Consider the following 22496-nt stretch of genomic DNA (forward strand, 5'->3'; position numbering starts at 1 on the left):
GCAGGAGCCGACCTGGAAGGAGCCAACTACAGAAGGATGGACAGTATAATCTGCTGCAGCAAGTCTCTAGAGTCTGCAGACAAAGACGTACTGATGGGACAGAGGATGTGGCTGGCAAGTGGGGAGCTTGTGTTTGAGGGGTACAAAGTGTTAGGGCAGCAGCTCTAGAGACGGCAATTACTGCTGCACAATGGACAAGCATTCAGTGCTTTGAACAGTGTACCGAGACTCAATGAAAATGATAAATTTTATGTCATATATATTTTTATGACATTAAAAACTAAGGATCTAATTTCATGGCAATTTAAAAGAGGCATAATTGTTTAGACATCAGAACTATTAATAAGAGTTTTTAAAGTTTTTTGTTTTTTGTTTTTCAAGACAGGACTTCTTTGTAGCTTTGGAGCCTGAAACTCACTCTGTAGACCAGGCTGGCTTTGAACTCACAGGGATTTGCCCGCTTCTGCCTCCCAAGTTCTGGGATTAAAGGCATGCCCTACCACCACCTGGCAAGTTTTTAAAGTTTTAAAATCCTTTCTGCCTAAATTTTTGGTTGGGTCTACAATTTGAAAGTAGTCAGTGTACAATTTCTCTTGTACTTACGATAAGGAGAATATTTAAAATGGCTTAAATACATGGTCACAAATTGTAGTAATAGGAACAGCGGACTACGTTCCTGGCACCCAGCCACCCGCATGGCTAGCTTTACCTGAAATAATTACACGGAAACTGTATTCTTTTAAACACTGCCTGGCCCATTAATTTTAGCCTCTTATTGGCTAGCTCTTACATATTGATTTAACTCATTTCTAATAATCTGTGTTGTCCACAAGGTGGCTTACCAGGGAAGATCTTAACCTGCGACTGTCTGGAGTGGGAGAATCATGGCGACTCCTGACTCAGCTTCTTTCTCCCAGCATTCTGTTCTGTTTACTCCACCCACCTAAGGGTTGGCCTATCAAATGGGCCTAGGCAGTTTCTTTATTAATTAACCAATGAAAGCAACAGATTAGAAAGAAATCACTCCCACATCATTAACAAATTACTGGAAGTGTATAAGTAAATTGTATAAAAACTTCCTTTTTCTAATAGCCACTAATTGGAAAAATAAGTTTATTAAATTAAAAGGAAAATTATGACTCATGTGGTACTTAAGTCAAAAAGCCGCAATCTTACTGATTCTAGAACCCAATGGTCCAGTGAACCGTGAAAGAACGAAGTATCTTTGTAGGACTGGGTCTGGGGCAAGCTCTCTCCCCTGAGCACATCTGCACATTTAGCAGCTGGAGGGTCATCTTCTGCCTGCTACCACAGTGTGCACAGTATTATCTGTGAATGTACACACTGTGGAAAGATGATAGGAAAAAGCCCCTTTCCTTGTAACAAATCTCCAGTTAACATTTAGACTTACAATTTCTGGTGTTGCTCATGCAATAGTGGCATGACTATCTTTTGGGGATAACCAACTCCTTTCTGATTTGAATTTTGTATTTGAACGCTTGTTCCACAGCAAAGGATACATGCGTGGTGCTGTAAACCTGTCCAAAAGCCTGTGGCTAGGGAGGCAATAAGCCCTGGGTAGGGAACCCGCTACTGCTGTTTAGCTAAATGGACATGCCAAACTGTTTCCTAATATTTTGTTTAGAGCCCTTGCCCAGTGCTGCTCTCAGCCTTGGTGGGAGAAGCTTATGCAGTGGGCGGAGTTAGTATAGAGACTCTTCACCAGCCACGTGATGAAAACATGTGACTAAGTGCTCAAACCTAAATGAAAAGAGCCTAAGACCCCAGAGGATGGGAAAGTGTGCTATGAAATGCTGCCTTCTGGATAAGTGTTCACACCCCTGCTATGAACACACAGCAGCTATCCTGGATAAGTGTTCACACCACTGCATGAATACACGTCATGGACACACAGCAGCTATCCTGAATAAACCACACCCCTGCTATGAACACATGTCATGAACACACAGCAGCTATCCTGAAAAAAACCACACCTCTGCTATGAACACACATCATGGACACACAGCAGCTATGGCTACCTACCTAAGGAGGAGGGAGACTAGCTGGGAAGAAGGGGTCAGCAGGTGACTTAGGGTCACTGTTACCAAAGCAACTTGGGGAGAAGAGGGTTCACTTATGCTTATATCTCTAAGGTGACACCCATCACTGGAAGAAGTCAGAGCAGAAACTCAGAGCAGGAACTTGGAGACAGGAGCTGATGCAGAGGCCATGGAGGGGTGCTGCTTATGGGCTTGTTCTCCATGGCTTTTATTCCCCATGGCTTATTCAGTCTAGTTTCTTATAGAACCCGGGACCACCAGTCCAAGGATGGCACCATCCACAGTGGGCTCCCCCATCAATCGCTAATTAAGAAAATGCCCTGTGGGCTGTGTACAGCCTGATGGTACAGAGGCTTTTTCCTCAGTTGAGGTTCCCTCCTCTCAGATGACTGATATAAAACCCTCCAGCACAGCAGCAAATACAACCCAACATGGCATGGACCTGTCAAAAAGCAGTGATGGCTTCCCAATCCTATGAACACACCGCATTAAAAGCTACAGAGCTGTGTAAACGGCCTAGTTGTAAACTATGTGACTTATTTATCAATAAATATTTTATTTAAAAAACACTGCAAATGTTGAGAAATAACCTTACCCTTTTGGACAATCTTATCCAAAATGTTGAAGTAGTTCTTCTGCGCCACTCCGCTCAGGGAGGTTAACTGGGACTTGGCAATCAGCTGCAGCAGCTTCAAGATAAGAAGGGAAAGGCTAAGCTGTGAGTCCGTTTCCGATGGAAACACCACGGTCACATACTGGAACAGTGTGAAATGGGCTGACGTGTGGCACCCTATATAAGGCGGTTACAGAAAGACTACCTGAGCTGAGGAGACCTTACTCTGGCTGCTAAGGCTGGAGCCAACCTGCTTTCCACTCCACACAAGAATCTCCACAGGCCGGCTGCAGGCCAGTGAGATGACTAAACGCTCAGCCTTCTAACCTTGCACCTCACATCAGCAGGGAGCAGCAGAGCATCCCGGTCACCAATCGACTTTCCTCACCCTCCTTCAGGCTTTGATCCACTGTCTAAAGCCGACAGACAATCAAGAAATCAACAGGCCCTTCCTTCCATGTAGAAATGTAAAAAGAACACATGTAATCTCTTAAAACACAATTCAAACACAGTGTAGAAAACCTAGGAACCAAGAGCGATTGCTGCACTGGAATCTAAGCGATGCCAGCCTTGCTGATAAAGAGGGGGATCTCATCCTGACGCCTGGCCTCCCCGAGCCCTGCTGAGGACTGTGTCCCTCAGTGCCTCTTGTTCCTCTCAGTTTGGTTTATATTTTCCTCTGTATCTTTCCCATCCTTCCATTCCCAACTGCAGATCTCTACATCCGGGTTATGTGTGTATAACCTGGAGTTTGGCTGTGCTCTTTGACCCATCAGAGAAGCATTTACTGACATAATAAAGGTTTGGTCTTAATTCTGACATGTTTTTATAAGTAAAAAACGACAACATAACTCCTCGCTCTTTCCCCATAGTTCCTTCAGAACTTAGGTGGACTTACATTCTTCCGCCCCAATACTTTTGTAACTGGGGCTCTACATCACTCTCTCACCCTCTCAGGCCTCAGAGGAGACATCCAGCTGCCAGTGGCCTGTACTAAGTCATGATAAACCCACCAACTCCTCTTCTCCCCTCCTTCCCACTGCTCCATTTTAGGGAACAACATTTGCAATTACAGGTAGAGCAGTCAGCTCGCGGTCTCTCTTCCCCACTCTCTGGTGCAGCTGGCCACACTACTTCTCTATCCCCAGGGTCTAGGGCACTCAGCCCATTCTGCTTGTCCACCCTGGTCCACAGTTTGCTATCATCTTAGACCAAGACTAAATCATGAAGAAACAACCTCAACAGACATGCAATGGACAGCAAGACTGAAGCCATGACGAAGGCACTCATGAAAACCCCAGGACCAAACGGCTTCGCTGCTGAATTCTACCAAACATTTAGAGAACCCATTTCTTCTCAAACTATTCCAAGAAGGGGAAGGAATTCTTCTCAATGCACACCATGGGGCTAGCGGTCTCAATACCAAGAGCAAATCAGGACACCGCAACAAAGCATGACAGGACAAAATCCATGATTTGAAAAACACAAACAAACAAAAAGCAGATGCTAAAATCTGTTCGCTTGCCCAATTCCAGGAAACAGAAACCAACTGCACATCAAGATAACTCACCAGCACGTGAGAGTCATTTCAAGACAGTTCAACATAGGCCGACACGTGAGCCTTACACGCATCAATGGTGGAGGAAACCGGCCTATCATCTCAAGAGACATGAGATCAAAACCAACCTGTTATGATAACAAATGCAGAAGGGACAAACGGAGTAAAGTTGGACACAGAAGCAAGGCCAGGGCTGCCACCACAGTGAACAGGAAGCGCAGAAGCTCACTGCGCTCGGAAACAAGACACTTCACCTTTCTCTTCCAAACAGAGCCGCATCCCTTATGCTGCTTCTGCCAGAGGACTTCATCAGAGTGACAGGAGACTTCACCTGGCCAGCAGGGCCAGGCTAATCATATTTTGAACAAGTGTAAGTACCAACTCTATTAAAAAAGCTTGTTGTTTAGAAACAGAGGAAGTCACTTCTACTTTGTAAAAAAGATTCTTTACAGAAGTATTTGAGAGCTGGTAGAAACAGTTCTGTTAGAACTGGCCTGTGTCTTTCTGGATGCCAAAGTCAACACTTGAACAAGCCAGAGTGAATCTCGGTTGGTTCCATCACCAGAGCAGGGTCACCCAGAGAGATGCTCTCAAGAGCTCAGGAAATAGTGCCCAATGTCTACTGGGCACAAGAAGAACTGTGACAGCTTCTCCTGCCATCCGCCAGTCGCCTAGAATCCTATCACACATCATACCGTAAGCTGAGGCCAAGAGCAATTCATCTCTGGCCTGTGTCAACACCTTAAAACACCTAGAAGGCAGTAAGGATCTCTGAGCACCACTAGAAGGAGGGCTAGCAGGTGTGAAGACCCCACTTGGGCTTTACATACAATGCAGAGAAGGGAATGAGCCACAACAGCAAACTCTATACAGCAATGATCTTTTCCTTACAAACGTATCCCAAAACAGAAACTTCTGACAAATATCAGTAACGCATCAAGACTCTTGTGGACCTCTACTTAATGCAGAATTCCTCTTGTCTGTTAGCCAGTTGTTCCTTTGTATCTAACAAGGCTCATTCTAAGTGAATGCGTGCAGTAGAAAACGCAGATGGAGTCACTGGGGTCCTCCTGAGCTCAACTGTCTGAGGTGTTCCCCAGAAAGAGGCTCTGGAACATCCCAGTTCCCATGACCTCTGGGCAGGAAGGTCTTACCAATCCTGAGACTTGCAACTGAGACCTCGGTGTTGCAAGCCCCACGTCTTCTCCCACGCTTGCCCCTTTCCTTCTCACAGGAAACAGGAGAACCTTCATGCAGCGGCCACAGTACTGTGCCTACCTCACATCTGGAACCTGTAGGACAGTTATTCAACAGAACACTGCTTCTGAAACAGCCACTTACTTTGACCACGTAGGTGAACCTCCTGATATCCTGGATTGCACTTGAGAAGTCTAGCCGGTTGAAGGCTTCTCCCAGGGTACAGTAGCCATGCCTCTAGAAAAAAAGACAAGCAGTGAGCTCAACCAGCCAAGTAAAATGGGCTAACAGGTGATGCCGGCTAGGGAGCATAGACGGCACTGTATTGGTTCTAAAGATTGACGTCAGATAGAAATGAGAATAAGGTACAATTGTGTGCAACTGAGACACGAGGCACTGACACTTTGCTCACACTGCTGGTATAACGACAAAGAGAAGTTCAAGAAACACCATTCTGCTTTCTGCTTCTGGGGACAAGGTGGGGTGAACACGAGGCCACAGGGTGCAGGTGTTGGACACCAGCGGTGTGTCTCCACAGGGAGTTCTGACAGCCCTGGGGGAAGTGTGCTCAACCACCAACAAGTAGCCTTAGAGGGGCAGCTCTGAGAAACAGCTATTCAGATGCCTGAGGCTGCATGACCCAAGTCTGACAACGGCTGGTTTCCAGACTGGCACCATGGGGGCGGAGCAGCCGAAAAGTCAACTGCTACAATGAGATGCACAGATCTGGGAACCAAAAAGGAGACACAATTTCTCCTCAGGGTCATAAATATTGCTTCTGTCTGAGAGTTCTTCTGTCTTCTGTATCAGTCTGTACAGACTTGAGCTCGGGTCAGGAAGGATCTTAAGCCCTACCTTCGGCATCTGAAATACCTAAATCTATGCGTGGATTTTCAGCTCAGAGTCACGGCGCAGATAAACTAGAAGACGGTAAGGAACCACAAGATTCCTTGTGACAAGTGACTCTGAGTACGAAACAGGTTAGTGGGGCTGCGCAAGAGCAGCAGAGACAGCAATGTCTGCTGGCCCCGTGGGGAAACCACACAACTCTTACAGTCCTAATGTGTACAACCCAGTTACACAGTCACACAGAACATCAATACCCATGCTTTCTAAGCATTCGCTACAGTAAAACACCGCTGTGAGCTGTGGGGAAGCAAAGCTTAGAGCGTGTGTGCACACGCGCACTGAATAAATAAGTATGGTAAATTAAAAAAAATAAGGATATTATTAACATTTCTGAAACACTTAACTAATCCTAACCTCATAATTATGTAATACGAAATTGCACTATTAGTTTCTTTTTCCCAACAGCTGTAAAATAAAGCAAATGCAGATGTTCTAGGTCTATAAAAGGAACTAGGTTTACTTAAAACTAAGTAGAGAAACAAGAAACACAGTGTAGCCAACTGGTTTGTGGGATGACTCAGAACAGAGCTCCAGTCAGCTCGGCGATCAGAAGCAGAGAAAATATCCACAGTGTCCTGCAGAGGCGACCTGGGTGGTTTCCTAGGAGCCGCTATGCATTTTGGAAGGAGAGGCTCATGGGCATCTTAGTCCCCAAGCACATGAGGTAAAGGGAAAACTTCACCCGCAGCTGCAGTTCACACTGCCAGAACATGGATCAAACACACAGGGATGTATGCTTGGTTTTAATGAACCCCTGCTGATTTAAAGATGCATGGGGATCAAAAGTACACACACATCCAAACTCATGGACCACACCCACGACAAAGACCACAACCATACACGTGTGTGTGGCACACATAGTCCATGCATAACAGATTACAAACATATCACATACGTAGAACATATTATGCACATTTATTCCACACACATTTTATTAACATGCCATATACCATACACATGCACATATCACATATATGTGATATATTATATATCAAACACATTCCATAAATGCTACATATACAAATATACAACATAGCACTCACAGGTATACAGCATATGCCATGTATATATGCACACACCATACACATGCAAATATACATATCCATCATATTACACACTTACCACACAGATTATAGAACACAAACATACTACATGCACTATATACCACAAATACATCTAACACTTATACCACACATACCCAGTGCGCAGTCATGCACATATTAATGAATACATACATGTACATGCACATAATTATAGCCACTGATTCAAAAAGCTGTCACATACATATTCATCTGTTCGAATGTGAGCTATAGACTCACTATAGCGTTACTGAAGAACTAAACTAATGGACATATTCAGCACAAACAATACAGCACACTCTTCTAAAGCATACTTACTTCTTTTGTGCTTTCTTTATGAACATAGATCCATTTCTCACGATAAAAACCTAGAACAAAGACGAAACCCTTGAAATCTGGCAAATCCTTTCAACCTCAAGATGTTGAGGAAACTGGAAGGCAGGACAGACTAACAAGATGACCTCACTGCTCCAACCAAGAGGTGCTTCTGCTTGGTGAGTGTACGCAGTACGCTTTGTTCCCTAACATCACCTTGTTGGGGACTGCAGACCACCAGACACTGAATTTCCTGTAAACAATTTGTTTTCCTCTGCTCTGAGCAGCCTGCAGCTGCTGTGACCACAAGACCCTGATGGCAGGGGAGTGGTTTCTGGTGGACCTGCAGCTGAAAGATCCTGAGAGCTGGGGCATGGCCAGAGTCCTATATAAGTTGACAATAAAGGAAGCATTCTTGTTTCAAGGATGACCCGTGTCTCTGTGTGTTTAAATCTCCAGGCCCCTTTCCCAGCTCATGAATCATAGTAGCACGTAGCACACAGAGTGAAGGGCAGGCGCTACATTCCCTAACTGCTCAGACACCTCTATGTGAAAAAAAATTGATAGCAACACATCTTATTAACTTAGAAGAAAAGTGTTATATCAAATATACATGCTTATAAAATTCTGTAATATTATCTCTATATCATTAGACACCTAACAGAAGGTCCTGGTCTTTTATTAGCTGTTATGGCCACACATGGCACACATAACTAAGATCATGAAGCCTCTCCTTGTGTCTGCCTTCTTCACATCCTAGCAGGTATTCACAGCATGGGCCAAGGTGGGCAGGGCTGTGACAGAAGCCACAGACTCCTCACGCCCTCCACCCCTCGCCCTAGTCCTGCCCACTTCTGGCTCCTGTCCATATCTAAACCGACCCTCCTAGGGGCCTTTCTGTCCAGGAGGCACTCAGTTGGGGGCAGCATCCTCAGATGCAGAGGCGTGCTTCAGGCCTGCCATCTTTGATTGTCTAGACCTTACCAACAGCGAGCTGAGTGACAGGCAGTCTGCTTACCAGAGAAACAGGCAGCACTGAGCGCAGAGCTTGTCCACACACCTCCATCACCCTCGTTAGAGAGCACTGCCAAGCGATCCAATTCGGCAGCATCAATATCCCACAAATAAGATGATAAAACCAACAAAAGCACTCTTACTGTGAGCGGCTGTGTTGTTTCCGAAATGCTCTTTCTTCCTCTTCTTGGCTGCATACTCACACTCGCTGTTGAATATTTCTTCTTCGCCATTATTTAAGATACTGAAATAAAGATAGTTCATTAAACTGGGTGGTGGTGGCGCACACCTTTAATCCCAGCACTCAGGAGGCAGAGGCAGGTGGATCTCTGTGAGTTTGAGGCCAGCCTGGTCTACAAGAGCTAGTTCCAGGACAGGCTCCAAAGCTACAGAGAAACCCTGTCTCAGAAAACAAAACTAAACAAATGAACAAAACAAACAGTTCATTAAAGTAAGTTTTTCACGGAGAACTTCATTTAGCTTTTCTTTGGTAAGAAAGTAAGTATTCGCTTAGTAATCTGGGGATCAAAATAAAGACCCTGGTAAATCCTGGTGAGGACTGGCTACACTTCAGGGAGGCAGGAACTGGACACTCCTGGGTAATAGCTACATTCTCTTTTCATTCTGAAGGAACTAAGGTTTATTCTTCCTTTTACAAATGTTCCTCCAGAAACTAGCCATGCTTTAGACTTTCCAAACATCAGAACAGTCTAAAGCCTGAACATTATAAACAAAACCATAAAAGCACTGAACCCTAGTAGCAATATGACTACGGGGCTGAAACTTGCTGTGTCCCTCATCAAAGCTGAGCAAACATAACGCTCCTGTTTATCACCTATGTTTTCCAGATGTTTAGCTCTAGCTCACTCTTGCTTCACTGTGCCTTTTCTCAATAAGCTTCTATCAAATATGCTGAGGAACCAGCAAGTGAAAGTTACATTTGTGATATTTAAACATATTTAAGGTACTTTAGTATTTTTTCCCATTTTTATGAGACAAGGAATTCAAATCAAGCAATAGCAACTCAAATATCTTTTCTTTAGTTTTTTTCTTTTCTTTTTTTTTTTCTCTTTGTAATAAAAACTATTTCTGCCTGGTCTACAGAGTTGAGTTCCAGGACAGCCAGGGCTACACAGAGGCATCCTGTCTCAAAACAAATCAAAGACAGAAAGAAAAGAAGAGAAGAGAAAAGAAAAAGACAGACAGACAGAAAGAAAAGAAAAAGTATAAAAAACAGTCCACAACCTAAACACTAAATATGCTTTTGTTTGTTTGTTGGGTTTTTTGTTTGGTTTTTTTTGGGGGTGGGCACACTTAAAAGCTAGATTTCAGCCCATCATTGATTTTATTAAAGGGTTTTGAATTTTTTAATTTATTCATTTTTATTTTATGTGCATTGGTGTTTTGCCGTGGGTGTCGAGACCCCTGGAACTGGAGTTACAGACAGCTGTGAGTTGAACCCAGGTCCTCTGGAAGAGCAGTTAGTGCTCTTAACCACTGAGCCATCTCTCCAGCTCTCCATCACTGTTCTTTGATGAGAAAATTGGGTAAAAATCGCTTTTATCTGCCACCACTGTGCACTTTTCATAAAAGAGCTGAGTTTACCACAGAAGTCGGCTCACAGCTGCCACAGTTAAAACAGTACAGGCACTGCAGTAAGTCCTCCAGGCAGCCAGGGGGCATCCAAATCTCACAACTGCATCCTCTCAGGCACCTAATGACCCAACTCCCGAACACAGATCCCTGACTCTTACAATCCCATAGTCACCCTAGCCTGTTATCATTGACTCAGACACTAGATGGAGACACTTCTGAATCAGAAAAAGCTTTAGCTAAAATCACAAACTTATCAAAGGAAAAATGACGGGAAAAAATGCTTACAGGATTAAAATTTAACATGTGCGAATTTAATAAAAGCATTAATAGTGTACAAACCTTTCCGTGTTTCATGCAAATAAACTTAGTCAACTGCATTCAGAGCAAACACTTCCTATTTTATGGCCTTTGGTCTTATGAGCAATACAAATATCCCGTATCCTGCTTGAAAAATAAAAGAATCTTCTATAATAAATCCCCCAAAGAAGAGGCAGAGAACTTTAATTTGTACAAGGAAGAAATGTAAACTGGCTAAGAATGTATGAAAATGTGTACAACCTCATTAATTCTTAGGGAAATGCAAGCAAAAACTGCCCTAATACTTCACCCTCCTTAACATGGCTGGTCCAAAAGTGCAGGAAGTAAGTGTTGGATGTAGAAAACGAGGACCTTCATGCACTGGCGGTGGAAATATAAAACGGCGCAGCCAGCAAGAAAGGGAGTAGTAAACCCTTAAATACTGAGTCAATTACCGTCTGAGCAGAAAGAACTGAAAGCAGGTCTAAAGTGATGCCCACGCTCTTGCATCCGTGACAGCCCAGTCACAACAGTGACGTGCCTAGGCAATCCCCATGTTTATCAACAACTGCACACATAAACAAAACACAACCAATCCAGACAACAAAACAGTCAGGCTTAAAAAACTAAGGGGTTTTACCGGTACATGCTGAATGCACACACATCTGAGGACATTATTATAAAAGAGATAATTTCGTCACAAAAGGGCAAACAGAGATCACGAGTGGTATTAAGAGTTTGAGGACAGCGATGGAGTTAATATTTACTGAGGACAAGGCATGCAGGTATGTTTCAGATGCAAGCCTGGTGCTAGAGAGATGCTTCAATGGCTAAGAGCACTTGCTATGCAAGCAGGGAGGCCTGAGTTCAAATCCTCAGCACCCATGTGAAAGCCCGGTATGGCTGAATGTCCCTTGTCCCTGTAATCATGACTGCTGATGGAGACAGAAGTCTGCTCGCCACAGTTAAACATCACAGGAGCAGTCTGGACAGCAGGCCTAGCCAAAATCGTGAGCACAAGTGTAAGCGACAGAGCTCTGCAGTGACCCTGACAACCTCACTGAGACGCACATGCTGTGGTTGAGGGTGTACTGGTTACTCTCGTTTCGGAGCTCTTGGCTACAGGAATCACATCTTTTCCACCCATCCTCAGTTTTAATCCAGCTCCATCCAGGGGATCTCCAGTCCTGACCCAGAAATGGCATAGTTCTCCTGTTTAAAAAAAAAAAAGTTTACATTAAAATTACATTAAAAGTATATATATACGTAATGAACACAAATTTCTTCTGGCTGGATGGTGGTGATGCACTCGGGAGCCAGAGGCAGGCAGATCTCTGAGTTTCAGGCCAACCTGGTCTACAAGGTGAGTTCCAGGACAGCCAGGGCTACACAAAGAGACCCTGTCACAAAAAAAAAAAAAAAAAAAAAAGGAAAACAAACATAAAGCGGTAACTAGGTTAAGCATAGGTCCGTCTTACTGTGCTCTGGTTGTACTAAAGTGATAACCAGGTTAAGCACAGGTGGGTCTTACTGCGCTCTGGTTGTACTAAAGTGATAACCAGGTTAAGCACAGGTGGGTCTTACTGCACGATAATGTGTGGTGAAAGGTTTACCCCAAGCGACACCTGCGTTTGAATCAGAAGAAGCAAGCAAGCTGAGGAAGACCACTCCAAACAGCTTTCTCCCACCTCCCACCCCTATTCCAGAAGTAGGAGGCGACGTAACTGAGCCACAGCCCACCTGACTCCAGAGAGACCACTGTGGGTGAGAGCACGGAAAATGAAAATGGAATACGGTCGGCAAAGGCGGGGAGGATGATGACCAGATGAAGAAAAGGGTTGGGCTTCATTCTAAGAACAACCAGGAGCCAAGAAACCAGGAGGCAAATGATTTGATCAGACTTTGGCATTACAGGGTGTACAGGCAGTGGACCTTCAGAGGACTGGAGGTGCAGCCTCAGCCGCACTGAAGCCAGAAGGCAAAATGCTGCCATGCAGGTGGTGCCAGCAACCAAACCTGGGTCTTTGGCAAGAACAGCGAGTACTCTTAGCAGGGAGCAAGCGCTAAGGAAGTATTCAGCAGCACAGCAGTGTTGGGAGGGGCAAGGGAAGGGATGCTGAGTCCAAAGGTGAGTCTCACACACAGAGAATGCTAAGAACAGATATTCGTGTTTACAAAGTCAAGTTGTCAACTCCTACAAAGGCTCCATGCGAACAGCTCCCTTCTGACCTCTCCACCCCACGAACCAGTCTCTGCCACCATCCAGTATCTGAAATTACTCATGTACTCAACATTAACTTTCCTCCAAGATAATCACAATGTCTTATTCTGTTGTAGTCCCATTGCCCAGTCTAGAAAGATAACTTTCTAGGGTCTGTAGCGTAAAATTAAAAGGGAGAACAAAAAAGAAAAGTAACTCCTGAGCTTACAGTTCCTCATCCATGTCTTACGTAGCCCCGTGTCCTCAGCTAACAAATGTCTTCATAAGATGCAAACCCTGCACTAACCTAGGAAGCCACTCCCTGCTAGGTATATTTATTTATTTATTTATTTTTTAGCTTAAAAAATTTAATAGTGTTTATAAGAAGAGCCGTTGTGGCATTTCTCATTACGTTTTGGTGGTTGTCAACCCTATGCGTATTGTGACTCACTGACCGAACTATTTCGTGAGAAAATAGTTTGGTATAATATAAATAACCCTTTCAAGCTGAGGCTCGGTAGCAAGTAAACTAGAGAAATACGAAAATAAAACGCTTACGTCCCAGATTTTACAACCTAGAGGAAAATGTTTGTTTCAAGATTTATTTCAGACTTGACAGGACAATCTTGGGATCTCTGTCTTAGTTCACTGTTCCAGAATCTACATAGCTCATAAACTAAGGCACAGGTTCTAGAAGCGATTTATTGGTAAAAAGCAACAACGGACCACTAGGATATAGGTCAGTAGTACAGTACCTGCCTAGCGCTCATGAGGCCCTGGGTTCAGTCCCAAGCACTACTTCAAAACAAAAGTCACTGGGGCTAGGCATAGCAGCATATACCTGTCCACTTGTCTACCTGTCTGCCTGTCCACCTGTAATCCTAGCATCAAATATCTGAGGTAAGAATTCAAGACCAACCTGGGCTCCAGAGCAAAACCCTTCTCATAAAACAGAAGACAAGCTGCAGTTTAAAAGGTCATATATCATTAAATTCAATGTGAAGCATCTGGTTTTGTGTACCAAAAAATAATGTTACTAGAAGATTTTAAACAATGACAACCCACTTTTGTTTCGTTTTGTGTAGCCTTGGCTGTCCTGAAACTCACTCTGTAGATCAGGTGACAACCCACTTTATACAGGAATTTATCTACTTGGTTAAAAGACATGAATTGCTAGAATTTCATTAATATATTTAAAATTAAAATTACCTTTATTTTGAGACTTTGCAAATGCTAAAGGAAGTCTAGTTTCTTTTCTGTTTTTTGGTAAAACATGTAGGTAGGAAAGGGTTTGTTTCATCCAGGGGCGGCAGGGGAGGAACTCAGCAGAAATCACAGAAGAATCCTATTTATGGCTTTGCAATGTGTGCCTTGCTAAGCCAGGTGTTTTCAGACAGCTCATTCCCGCCTGCCGAGGGTTGTACAACCCCACAGTACACTGGGCCATCCTACAGCAAGTAGCAACCAAGAAAACAGCCAACCTCAGGGCGTTAATCCTCAGCCGAGGCTCCCTCTTCTCAGGTGTGCCAAGCCAACACCAAGATTAGCCAGCACATAAAGTAAAAACCATAAATCAGTTCTGAAAAATTAACATATGTGTATGAGTAACGTCTCAAAGTCTACTCAGCTGTGACACAGCTTGTATAACCTGCATGTGTTTTTTGATATATTTACTTTCATTTTACGTGTATATGTGTATCTTCCCTGTATGCATGAAGTAAGAGCACCGCGTTCTGCAGTCCCCAGTAAAGGTCAGACAGAGGTGTCCTTTTCTCTTGTAACTGGAGTTACATACAGTACATACAGTTGGGAGCCGCCTTGTGGGTGCTGGGAACCCAACCGGGTCCTCTGCTAGAGCAGCAAGAGCTCTTGACCACTGGGCCATCCATCCAGTCCCCATATGCACTAGACTTTAAGTGCAGTAATTGCTAACTAACACCAGAAAGCACTTGGGCTGCACACCTTTGTCTTTTCTGGGTTTCTGTTTCACGTGGCAAAACACGAAGGTGGGGTACTGCAGGAGAACAGGATGAATTCTTCAAATTCATCTCCTAGTAGAATCTCCTAAGACCAAAGAGCCTGAACTAAGCAAAAAACATGCCTTCTTCTTCTTCTTCTTCAACAAGCACGGGTGTTCCTAATAAATGAAACACCAACAACAAAAACCAGAACTCAGAATGGGCCCGGCACTAACTGAATGAGTCACGCAAATGACACCCAGTTTGGTCCGCACACTAACCTGTAAAGAGGGGAATATCCTCATTTTACAAACTTAATTCTCCATTTCAAGGCTCAGTGGTCAAGCACTTGCCTAGCACACCCGAGGCCCCGTGTTCACCCACCATATCACAAACAAAAACTATTTTATACATGAGAGTACAGAAGCAAAGAATTCAGCAGGGCAGAACTCAAAATTATGGACTCTGATTCCACAGTCCATGCTCTTAGCCACTATATTTACAGGAATCCTAACAGCCTATTAAGACAGATTCCAGGAAATTACAGGTTTGGGTGTTTGTTGTTGTTTGTCTTTTTGTTTTTTTTTTACTTTACATGTGTGATGCTCTATTTTCAAATTACAAGAAAAAATAATTAGACCATACATCAGTTACGTTTTTCTTCAAAGCAACAAGAGCGTTGAGTGTGTGGCAAGGACTCTACAACAAAACAAGTCATAAAAAAAACGGAAAGGCGAGAAAAGCTTCACTTTAAAGTTTCATTTCAAAATCTGAGAAAGATAATCTCCATTGTTCTTGAGCAAGAATGAATGGATGGTCTGGGGCTGGAGAGATGGATCAGCAGCTAGGAGCACCCACTAACTGCTCTTACAGAGGACCCCAAGTTTGGCTCCTAGCACTCAAATCAGGTGGCCCACAACTGTTTCTAACTCCAATCCAACAGGTCCGAGGCCTCTGTTCTTCTTGGGCACTGGTGCACATGCCACACAGGGAATTAACAATACTGAAACCTTTTTTAAAATAGAATGAATAGTCGTCAAACTAATAAGCATTTAGTTTTGCCGCTGGTCAAGTTTTCTTATAAGATTTTTAAGAAATTTAAATTAAAAGAGCTGGGATCAAATGTGAAGTTTGTAAATGTGGGTAAATTTGATTGTGAAAGATGGTGAACAAACACACTGCATATTTCAGGCCGAATGTCAGAAGTCGGGTTTACCCCCAAGGAGTCCGGGGAGATCATCACAGATGCGCTAGGGACAGCACGCCCCGGAGCAAAGGAAAATGGAAGGAGAACGGTGGGAAATTAAGTCTTGGCGCTGCATGCAGGGCAGAAGGACCCTTCACAGGGACAGCTCTCCAGATGTGCGTTCGGGGGAGTTTGAACAGGCCCAAGGATGGAGATGGAACTCCACTGGAAGAGAGGCAGAAATGAGCTGAGGATAAAGACACCAATCTCTTGTGCCTGACAGCGAAAGCACGCGCAGGCCTGAAGGATGCTGCCCTGCCAGGTGTGCTCGGGAGGAGGCACGGACCGGCAGATGACAGGCCGGCGGGGGTGGGGGGCGGGCGCCTGGACCCCGGGAGGTGGGCGAGCGCACAGCCTGCACAGGCCAGCGGGCTGCACAGCGGCCAGCGACGCGCGGGCCGGGAGCGCCCCGCCTGACAGCCCCTCCCCAGCCCATCCCGAGTCCCTTCTCACCTGCTGGTCCCTTTCCGACGAGGCAGCCACCAACCTCACCGAGCTGCAGCGTCCAATTATTGCCGGAAGTCGTCCGTCCGCCTCCCGCCGAGGTACACCGCTGGACGCCCCGCCTCGGGGTGCCGTTGATTGGCCGGGGTCGAGCCACGTGATCATGTTGCTACCCGAGCTCGGAGACCTCCTGCGCGCGTGCGCAGTGGACGCAAGCCCCACCCACCCATCCTTGTCGCTTGTGGGCCCGTGGTGGGACTTTTTGACGCGCCCTGCTGGCGTTGCCCGAGTCGTATGGCGGAAACCGGTTGGTTAGCCACGGGTCTGTGGACACCCGCTCCGGATCCACAGACCGCCGGCCTGATGCCAGCAGGGACACCGCCCCGTATACACTCAGACCCCTCACCTCCCTACTCCATTTTCCAGCCTGCCTAGCGGAGGCCCGGCTTGGGCTTCCCTCCATCGCCTACATGCCAGTGTGTTGCATGTAGCCCTGGGGCTCAAAGAAGGTCTGGCTGACCTACCGCCTAGAATAGCTTTCAATTCCTAGAAAGCTGAAAAGCCCTAGAAAAACAGTGCCAACGGGTGCAATGTTTTCCAAACAGGTGCTGTGGGGTCTGTAGGAAGAAGAGGGCAAGTGGACCACGGAGGATTAGAGGGGCGGGAAGCTAGAGCTTCTAAACCAGGACTGCTGCCCAGGAGGGTTGCTGGGAAAGGTCTCAGCCACCTGTGTGCACCCTTGAGAGCAAAGAGAACTAGGAATGGTTCTTACCCGACAAAATAAGCGCAAAGTATGTACAAATGCCTGGTGTGTAGTAAGCTAAACATCATGTTCAGTTTTAGTCTTTTGAATGATGTGGGTACTCATATTGGGGAAATACTTATGTAAATCATTTCTAACGTGTTTATTCTAGTAGTGGTTTTTCATTACACATTTAAATATAATAGACCAGTTACAGGTGGAAGTCAGCGTTATTCCATCCGCAACGCCTAATTTAGGCACCTGAACCAGTTTAGGGTTTTGGAGACCACTTGACATAGACATGCTTGGGTCTGAGACATTGGTCCCAGACTCAGCTTTCAATCAATAGCACATGGCCTTTCATAGTGAATAGCACACAGTCATATACTTCAGTATTATACGGCAGTAGAATAGAGTAACATCAGAGCACCATAAAGTAGCAGGTTTCTGCAGCAGGACACGGATTCCATGAGGTCACAGCAGGAGTCCACAGAGGAAGAACTAGAGCAGCAGTGATAGCCTCAGAAGCCAAGAGTGAGGGCAGAAGCTAGAGGCAGTTCTGGGAAATCACCACACCCTGGGTAAGTGTTGCTACAGTCTCTAGCTACACTTGGCTGTCTTTGGGAAGATGAGCAGGTTTGGTGCCTCTGCAGTTCAACCTGTGAAAGAAGGGAAGCCGCTTATAGAGATAGGAAAATAGGAAGTTGCCAGGCTGAAGGCATGAGGTCAGAGGGAGCAGCAGAAAGATACGTACTCAACAGAGATTGGGGATACCATGTGTCTTTATTTTCTCCAAAGAAATCCCAATATGACAGTTGTCAAGAAGCTGGGAAAACTTAACCTGATGGTTGATATCCCTCCCCACAATAATGGTTCAGGATGGTGACAGGGTGGGTGGCTGTTGCTGGGTACAGGTGTCTTGGTGTTCATGCCTCCAGGACGTGGTGTGGTGGTAAGCTAAGGACCTGTGTGCCCTGAGGGTGACTTTGCAACGACGTTTCTTGGCCTTTTTCTTGCACACAGGCTGGTGCACATCCTTGCCCTTGGGGGTTGTACCATCTGGACTCAGATTAGCTTTGTTTTGTTTCTTCTCTGTGACTCGGAGCATAGCGTATTTAATGGAGTCTTTACTCAGCATGCAAAGGTTACATCTTGCCACATTGCATTAATGCTGTGGCAAGAAATAAACGACCCATGTGACCATGACACCTTACCATGGGATGGGAGGGGGTGTCACATTCCATGTGCCTCATACTGGGATTCTTGAGAGATGTCTAGCTAATGACGCCAACTTGAAACCCCATTTAAACAACACACCTGTTCCTGAAATGCCAGGAACAGAAACACGTCTGGATTTCAAGGTCACATCAAATATGGTATCAGCGTTCCCTTGCATTTATGATTGTTCCCATGGTGATGTGCTTACCTTGTTACTGTGTTACCTTGAGTGACAAGCAATAAAATAAGGAGCAGAAGATCCTTTGAACTGAAAGGGACCATTGACACAGAGCGCAAGCCTATAGCAGAAAAGCTCCTGGCTTAGTGGGTACATAGTACAGGGACAGCAGCCTGCTAAGGGCTGGAGTCTGGACCTCAAATGTGGCTTTCTTCCCTGCATACGCCAGCCGGGTTCTTCCCTGTGGCCACCAATTCCAGAGTGCTAGAGCCTGCTCCTGTCACATGGAGTGTCTTGGCACATAGAATTGGGCTTTGTGGCTAAAGTTATTGCTGCTTTTTTTTTAATGAGGCCAGAACTTCCTTCAGTGCATATAGAACCCAAGTTCAGTGTGTATGGCGAACAGCATGGAGGAAGGCATTTCTAGCCTGGTAACCAACCCTCCACCTCTAGTCCACAGTCCACTGTCTAAGTACTTTGATACACCTCTTATGCACAAGTTAAAATTTAAAAAAAAAAGCCAGAAGTCAACAATTTTGTCTTTTTATTTTTGTCTCAAATGTGAAATCCAGTGCATATAGGCGATACAGTCCAGCACTGAAGGCATCAATACTAAAGGTCCAGTGTGTCGGGCTAGAGAAGGACAAATACGAAGAGGTGGCTTTGTGACTTCCCTGTTAGAACAATCCAGAACTTTTCCACTCAGTCAGCTGTTCTTGGACCATGCTACTGATGTGGCCTATTCAACCACTATCTGTCTGTCTTTCTATTTTCCTATCTGGACCTCCGTCCATCCATCCATCTGTCCATCCACCCACTGATCCATCGATCTATCTGTCCGTTCATTGTCTGTCCATCCATCTATCCTTCTGTTCAATCACTGATCTGTTGATTTGTCCATCTGTTCGTTCATCGTCTGTCCACCCATCCACCCGTCCATCTATCTGTTCATCATCCATCCATCCATCCATCCATCCACCCATCCATCCTTCTGTCTGTACATTCATTTGGTCTGGGTCCTTCCCTTTGATCCTGCAGCTAAATTAAACTTTACAGCTCTGCTTCCAGAGCAGCCTGGAGACTCCACAGCAACAGCTTCTTTGCCGCAGCCGGCATGTTTTATTTTATTATTCAGACAGACTATTCAGTCCACTCCTGAGACCACTTGAAACTTTACAGGAACCTTCTTAACCTTTGGCATACATTGTATAAGCCACCCCACCCCACCACACACATATGTACAGTTGCATTTGCTGTGAGATATGCGATGTGAGAGTTAACATTAAGAGTGGAACACACGGTAGTGCTGCAAGTCAGATTACCAAGGAAAGCAGGCTGAAGTAGCAAACTGCTGCCATTGAAACTGTGGTACCTTGTGAATGTCTTGTTCCCCAATGAATTCTAACCTTGTTGAAAGACGGGATGCTAGTCTATGTTTCTGACACGGCACACTCACAACAGGAGCATGAAGTAACAGCTGCTGTTGATGACTGCTTAATTTTGTGTTTAATGCACCTAAAGCCATTTGCATATCTGATTAGCTTCTGACTGAGGTGGCAGTTCCCTCTAGCCATGAGGAAGAAGAAATATGTGCCAAGATTTAGCTACAAGATCTCTTCAGTTCCTTGGGTTTTATTCCTGCATGATTTTGAGAAGTTAAGCCATACTTACTCATGTTTAAGGAGAGAACATGCATATGACTGGGTCTGCGCAGGGCACTGATGTCACCATATACTCTGTTCCCTGACCATTGCAGAGCAGTGAGGACATCTTAGGCTCTCCTGATAGCCACCTTGAAGTGGGCAGATGTACACTATGACGGCGCCACACAGATGTGAGGATTTTCTCGAAGTATCCCCACAATATTAAAAAACACAGGTGAGAAGAGAGTTGGATTGTCTCCAGTGGGACTCCAGAGAGAACTCCTGAATGCCCCAGTTCCACCCGAGCGCTGGGAGCGGCCCTAGGCCTCCTATCCTGGGAGGGGACTTAATGGAAATGCCAAAGTTCAGGACCGAAGAGAGCACAGCAGGTGTGATGAGGAAATGGACCCAGGAGTGCCCGTATGTGGACAAAGCCTGACCTGCTGAGTTCCTGGGCACGGGTTTGCTTCCTCCTGTTGACTTATTCCTGGCTGGGAAGCTTAAGGAATGAAACATTACCCTTTGCCGTGGCTTTTCATCTAAGGTGCCTACTTCTCATAGTCGTGTGGCCACTGTCTCAGTGAGAGCCATGTCATGTGGTTAGAAGCAGAAGAAAAAAACAAGAAGGAAGACAAATATTTCCAGATGTGATCTTGTCTTGCTAAAAGAAAATTGCACAGACAGGAAATACTCAGCTACTGGTGTGCCTCAGAGGTCCACAGAGGGAACATCAGCACATCTATATTTAAATCAAGAGAAGATAAATAACATACTTTGTAACAACGTTTCTCCTTTGAGTGACGGGCAACGTACTTTGAAAGGGCATTTGTAAGAAAGAATCACAGCTTGTTGTGGTTCCTACTATTACAAGCGATGGGTCCTCCTGAGTTGCTACCCATTATCCTGCCACAGAGGAGAACTCAGCAGCAGGCTGGCAGACTCCAGCAGAGAAACGCTGGGCTTCCAGTGGAGGCTGGTGTGAATGCAGTCCTTTCTTGTCTCGTTTTTGTCTTTTTAATTTTGTCTTGGAAGTTAAGACGACGTCTCCCCAGGCTATTCTAACTCAACCCCTCCAGCCTTAGTCTCCAGGGTGCTAGGAGTTCAGGTGTGCACTGGCACTCCTGGCTCATCCTGGCCTCTTTTTAAGTCCATGAACTTTGTTCCATTGTCTAAGCTTTCAACTGACTTATAAAGAGAACAAACAAGCACTCGAAGGGGGACTAGAGAGATGCACATTGGTTAAGCAAAGAATCCAAGTTCAGTAGCCAGCTACTTGAGACAGTGAACAATTGCCTATAACTACAGCCCCAGGGGATCCAAAGTCCCCTGCGGGTACCTGTACTCCTATGAACATACCCCTGCCATCCACACACTTAAAAATAAAAATCTGGGGCCGGGTGGTGGTGGCGCACGCCTTTAATCCCAGCACTCGGGAGGCAGAGGCAGGCAGATCTCTGTGAGTTTGAGACCAGCCTGGTCTACAAGAGCTAGTTCCAGGACAGGCTCCAAAACCACAGAGAAACCCTGTCTCGAAAAACAACAACAACAACAAAATAATAATAAAAATAAAAATCTGGGGCTGGAGAGATGGCTTAGCGGCTAAGGCACTGACTGCTGTTCCAGAGGACTTGGGTTCAAATCCCATCGCCCACATGGCAGCTCACAATTGTCTGTCACTCCAAGATCTGACACTCTTACACAGATATACATGCAGGCAGAACACCAATGTATATAAAATAAAATAAATTATAAAATAAGTAAATAAATAAAAAAATCTAAAAAAGAACTAAAGGAAAATAAGGCTTGGACAATAGCTCATCCAGGAAAAATTGTCTGTTTGGTGTTTGTTTTTCCAGACAGGGTTTCTCTGTAATAGCCCTGGTTGTTCTTGAACTCGCTTTGTAGATCAGGCTGGTTGATGTTGCATATGATGAGTTCCTTGAACTCACAGAGATCCACCGACCTCTGCCTCCCAAGTGCTGGGATTAAAGGTTTGCGCTACCACCACCCCGCCCATTCAGGAAAGATTTGATCCCTGTCCCTACCGTCACCTTAGGGGTTAGAGATGAAGCTGGTTTTGAGGCTGTCAACAGTTGATGAGGTCAGCCAGCACTCCCTCACCCGCAGCTAGGACTGAGCTAGTCTTCTAGAAGTCCATACCCCATCTTAGTCTTTAATTGTACGATCCGCACAAAACTAGTAGAGGTTGGGAGGGTATCTAAGTAACAA

General features: G+C 45.2%; 1 protein-coding gene across 3 annotated transcripts in view; it reads right to left on the reverse strand.

The window, feature by feature from the left end:
- Nucleotides 1–16602, reverse strand: part of Fbxo25 (F-box protein 25) — a 26472-nt gene extending 9870 nt beyond the window's left edge. For all 3 annotated transcript variants that reach the window (XM_005366244.3, XM_005366245.3, XM_005366243.3), the window contains exons 1-6: nt 16496–16602; nt 11710–11850; nt 8889–8989; nt 7735–7784; nt 5573–5665; nt 2656–2749 (exon numbers count right to left, since the gene is read on the reverse strand). In XM_005366244.3, coding sequence (XP_005366301.1) covers nt 2656–2749; nt 5573–5665; nt 7735–7784; nt 8889–8989; nt 11710–11843 — 472 coding nt within the window. In that variant the 5' untranslated portion in view covers nt 11844–11850; nt 16496–16602. The remainder of the gene's footprint in view (nt 1–2655; nt 2750–5572; nt 5666–7734; nt 7785–8888; nt 8990–11709; nt 11851–16495) is intronic.
- Nucleotides 16603–22496: the final 5894 nt, after the last annotated feature.

The sequence above is a fragment of the Microtus ochrogaster genome, unplaced genomic scaffold (assembly GCF_000317375.1).
Source record: "Microtus ochrogaster isolate Prairie Vole_2 unplaced genomic scaffold, MicOch1.0 UNK7, whole genome shotgun sequence".
NCBI lineage: Eukaryota > Metazoa > Chordata > Mammalia > Rodentia > Cricetidae > Microtus > Microtus ochrogaster.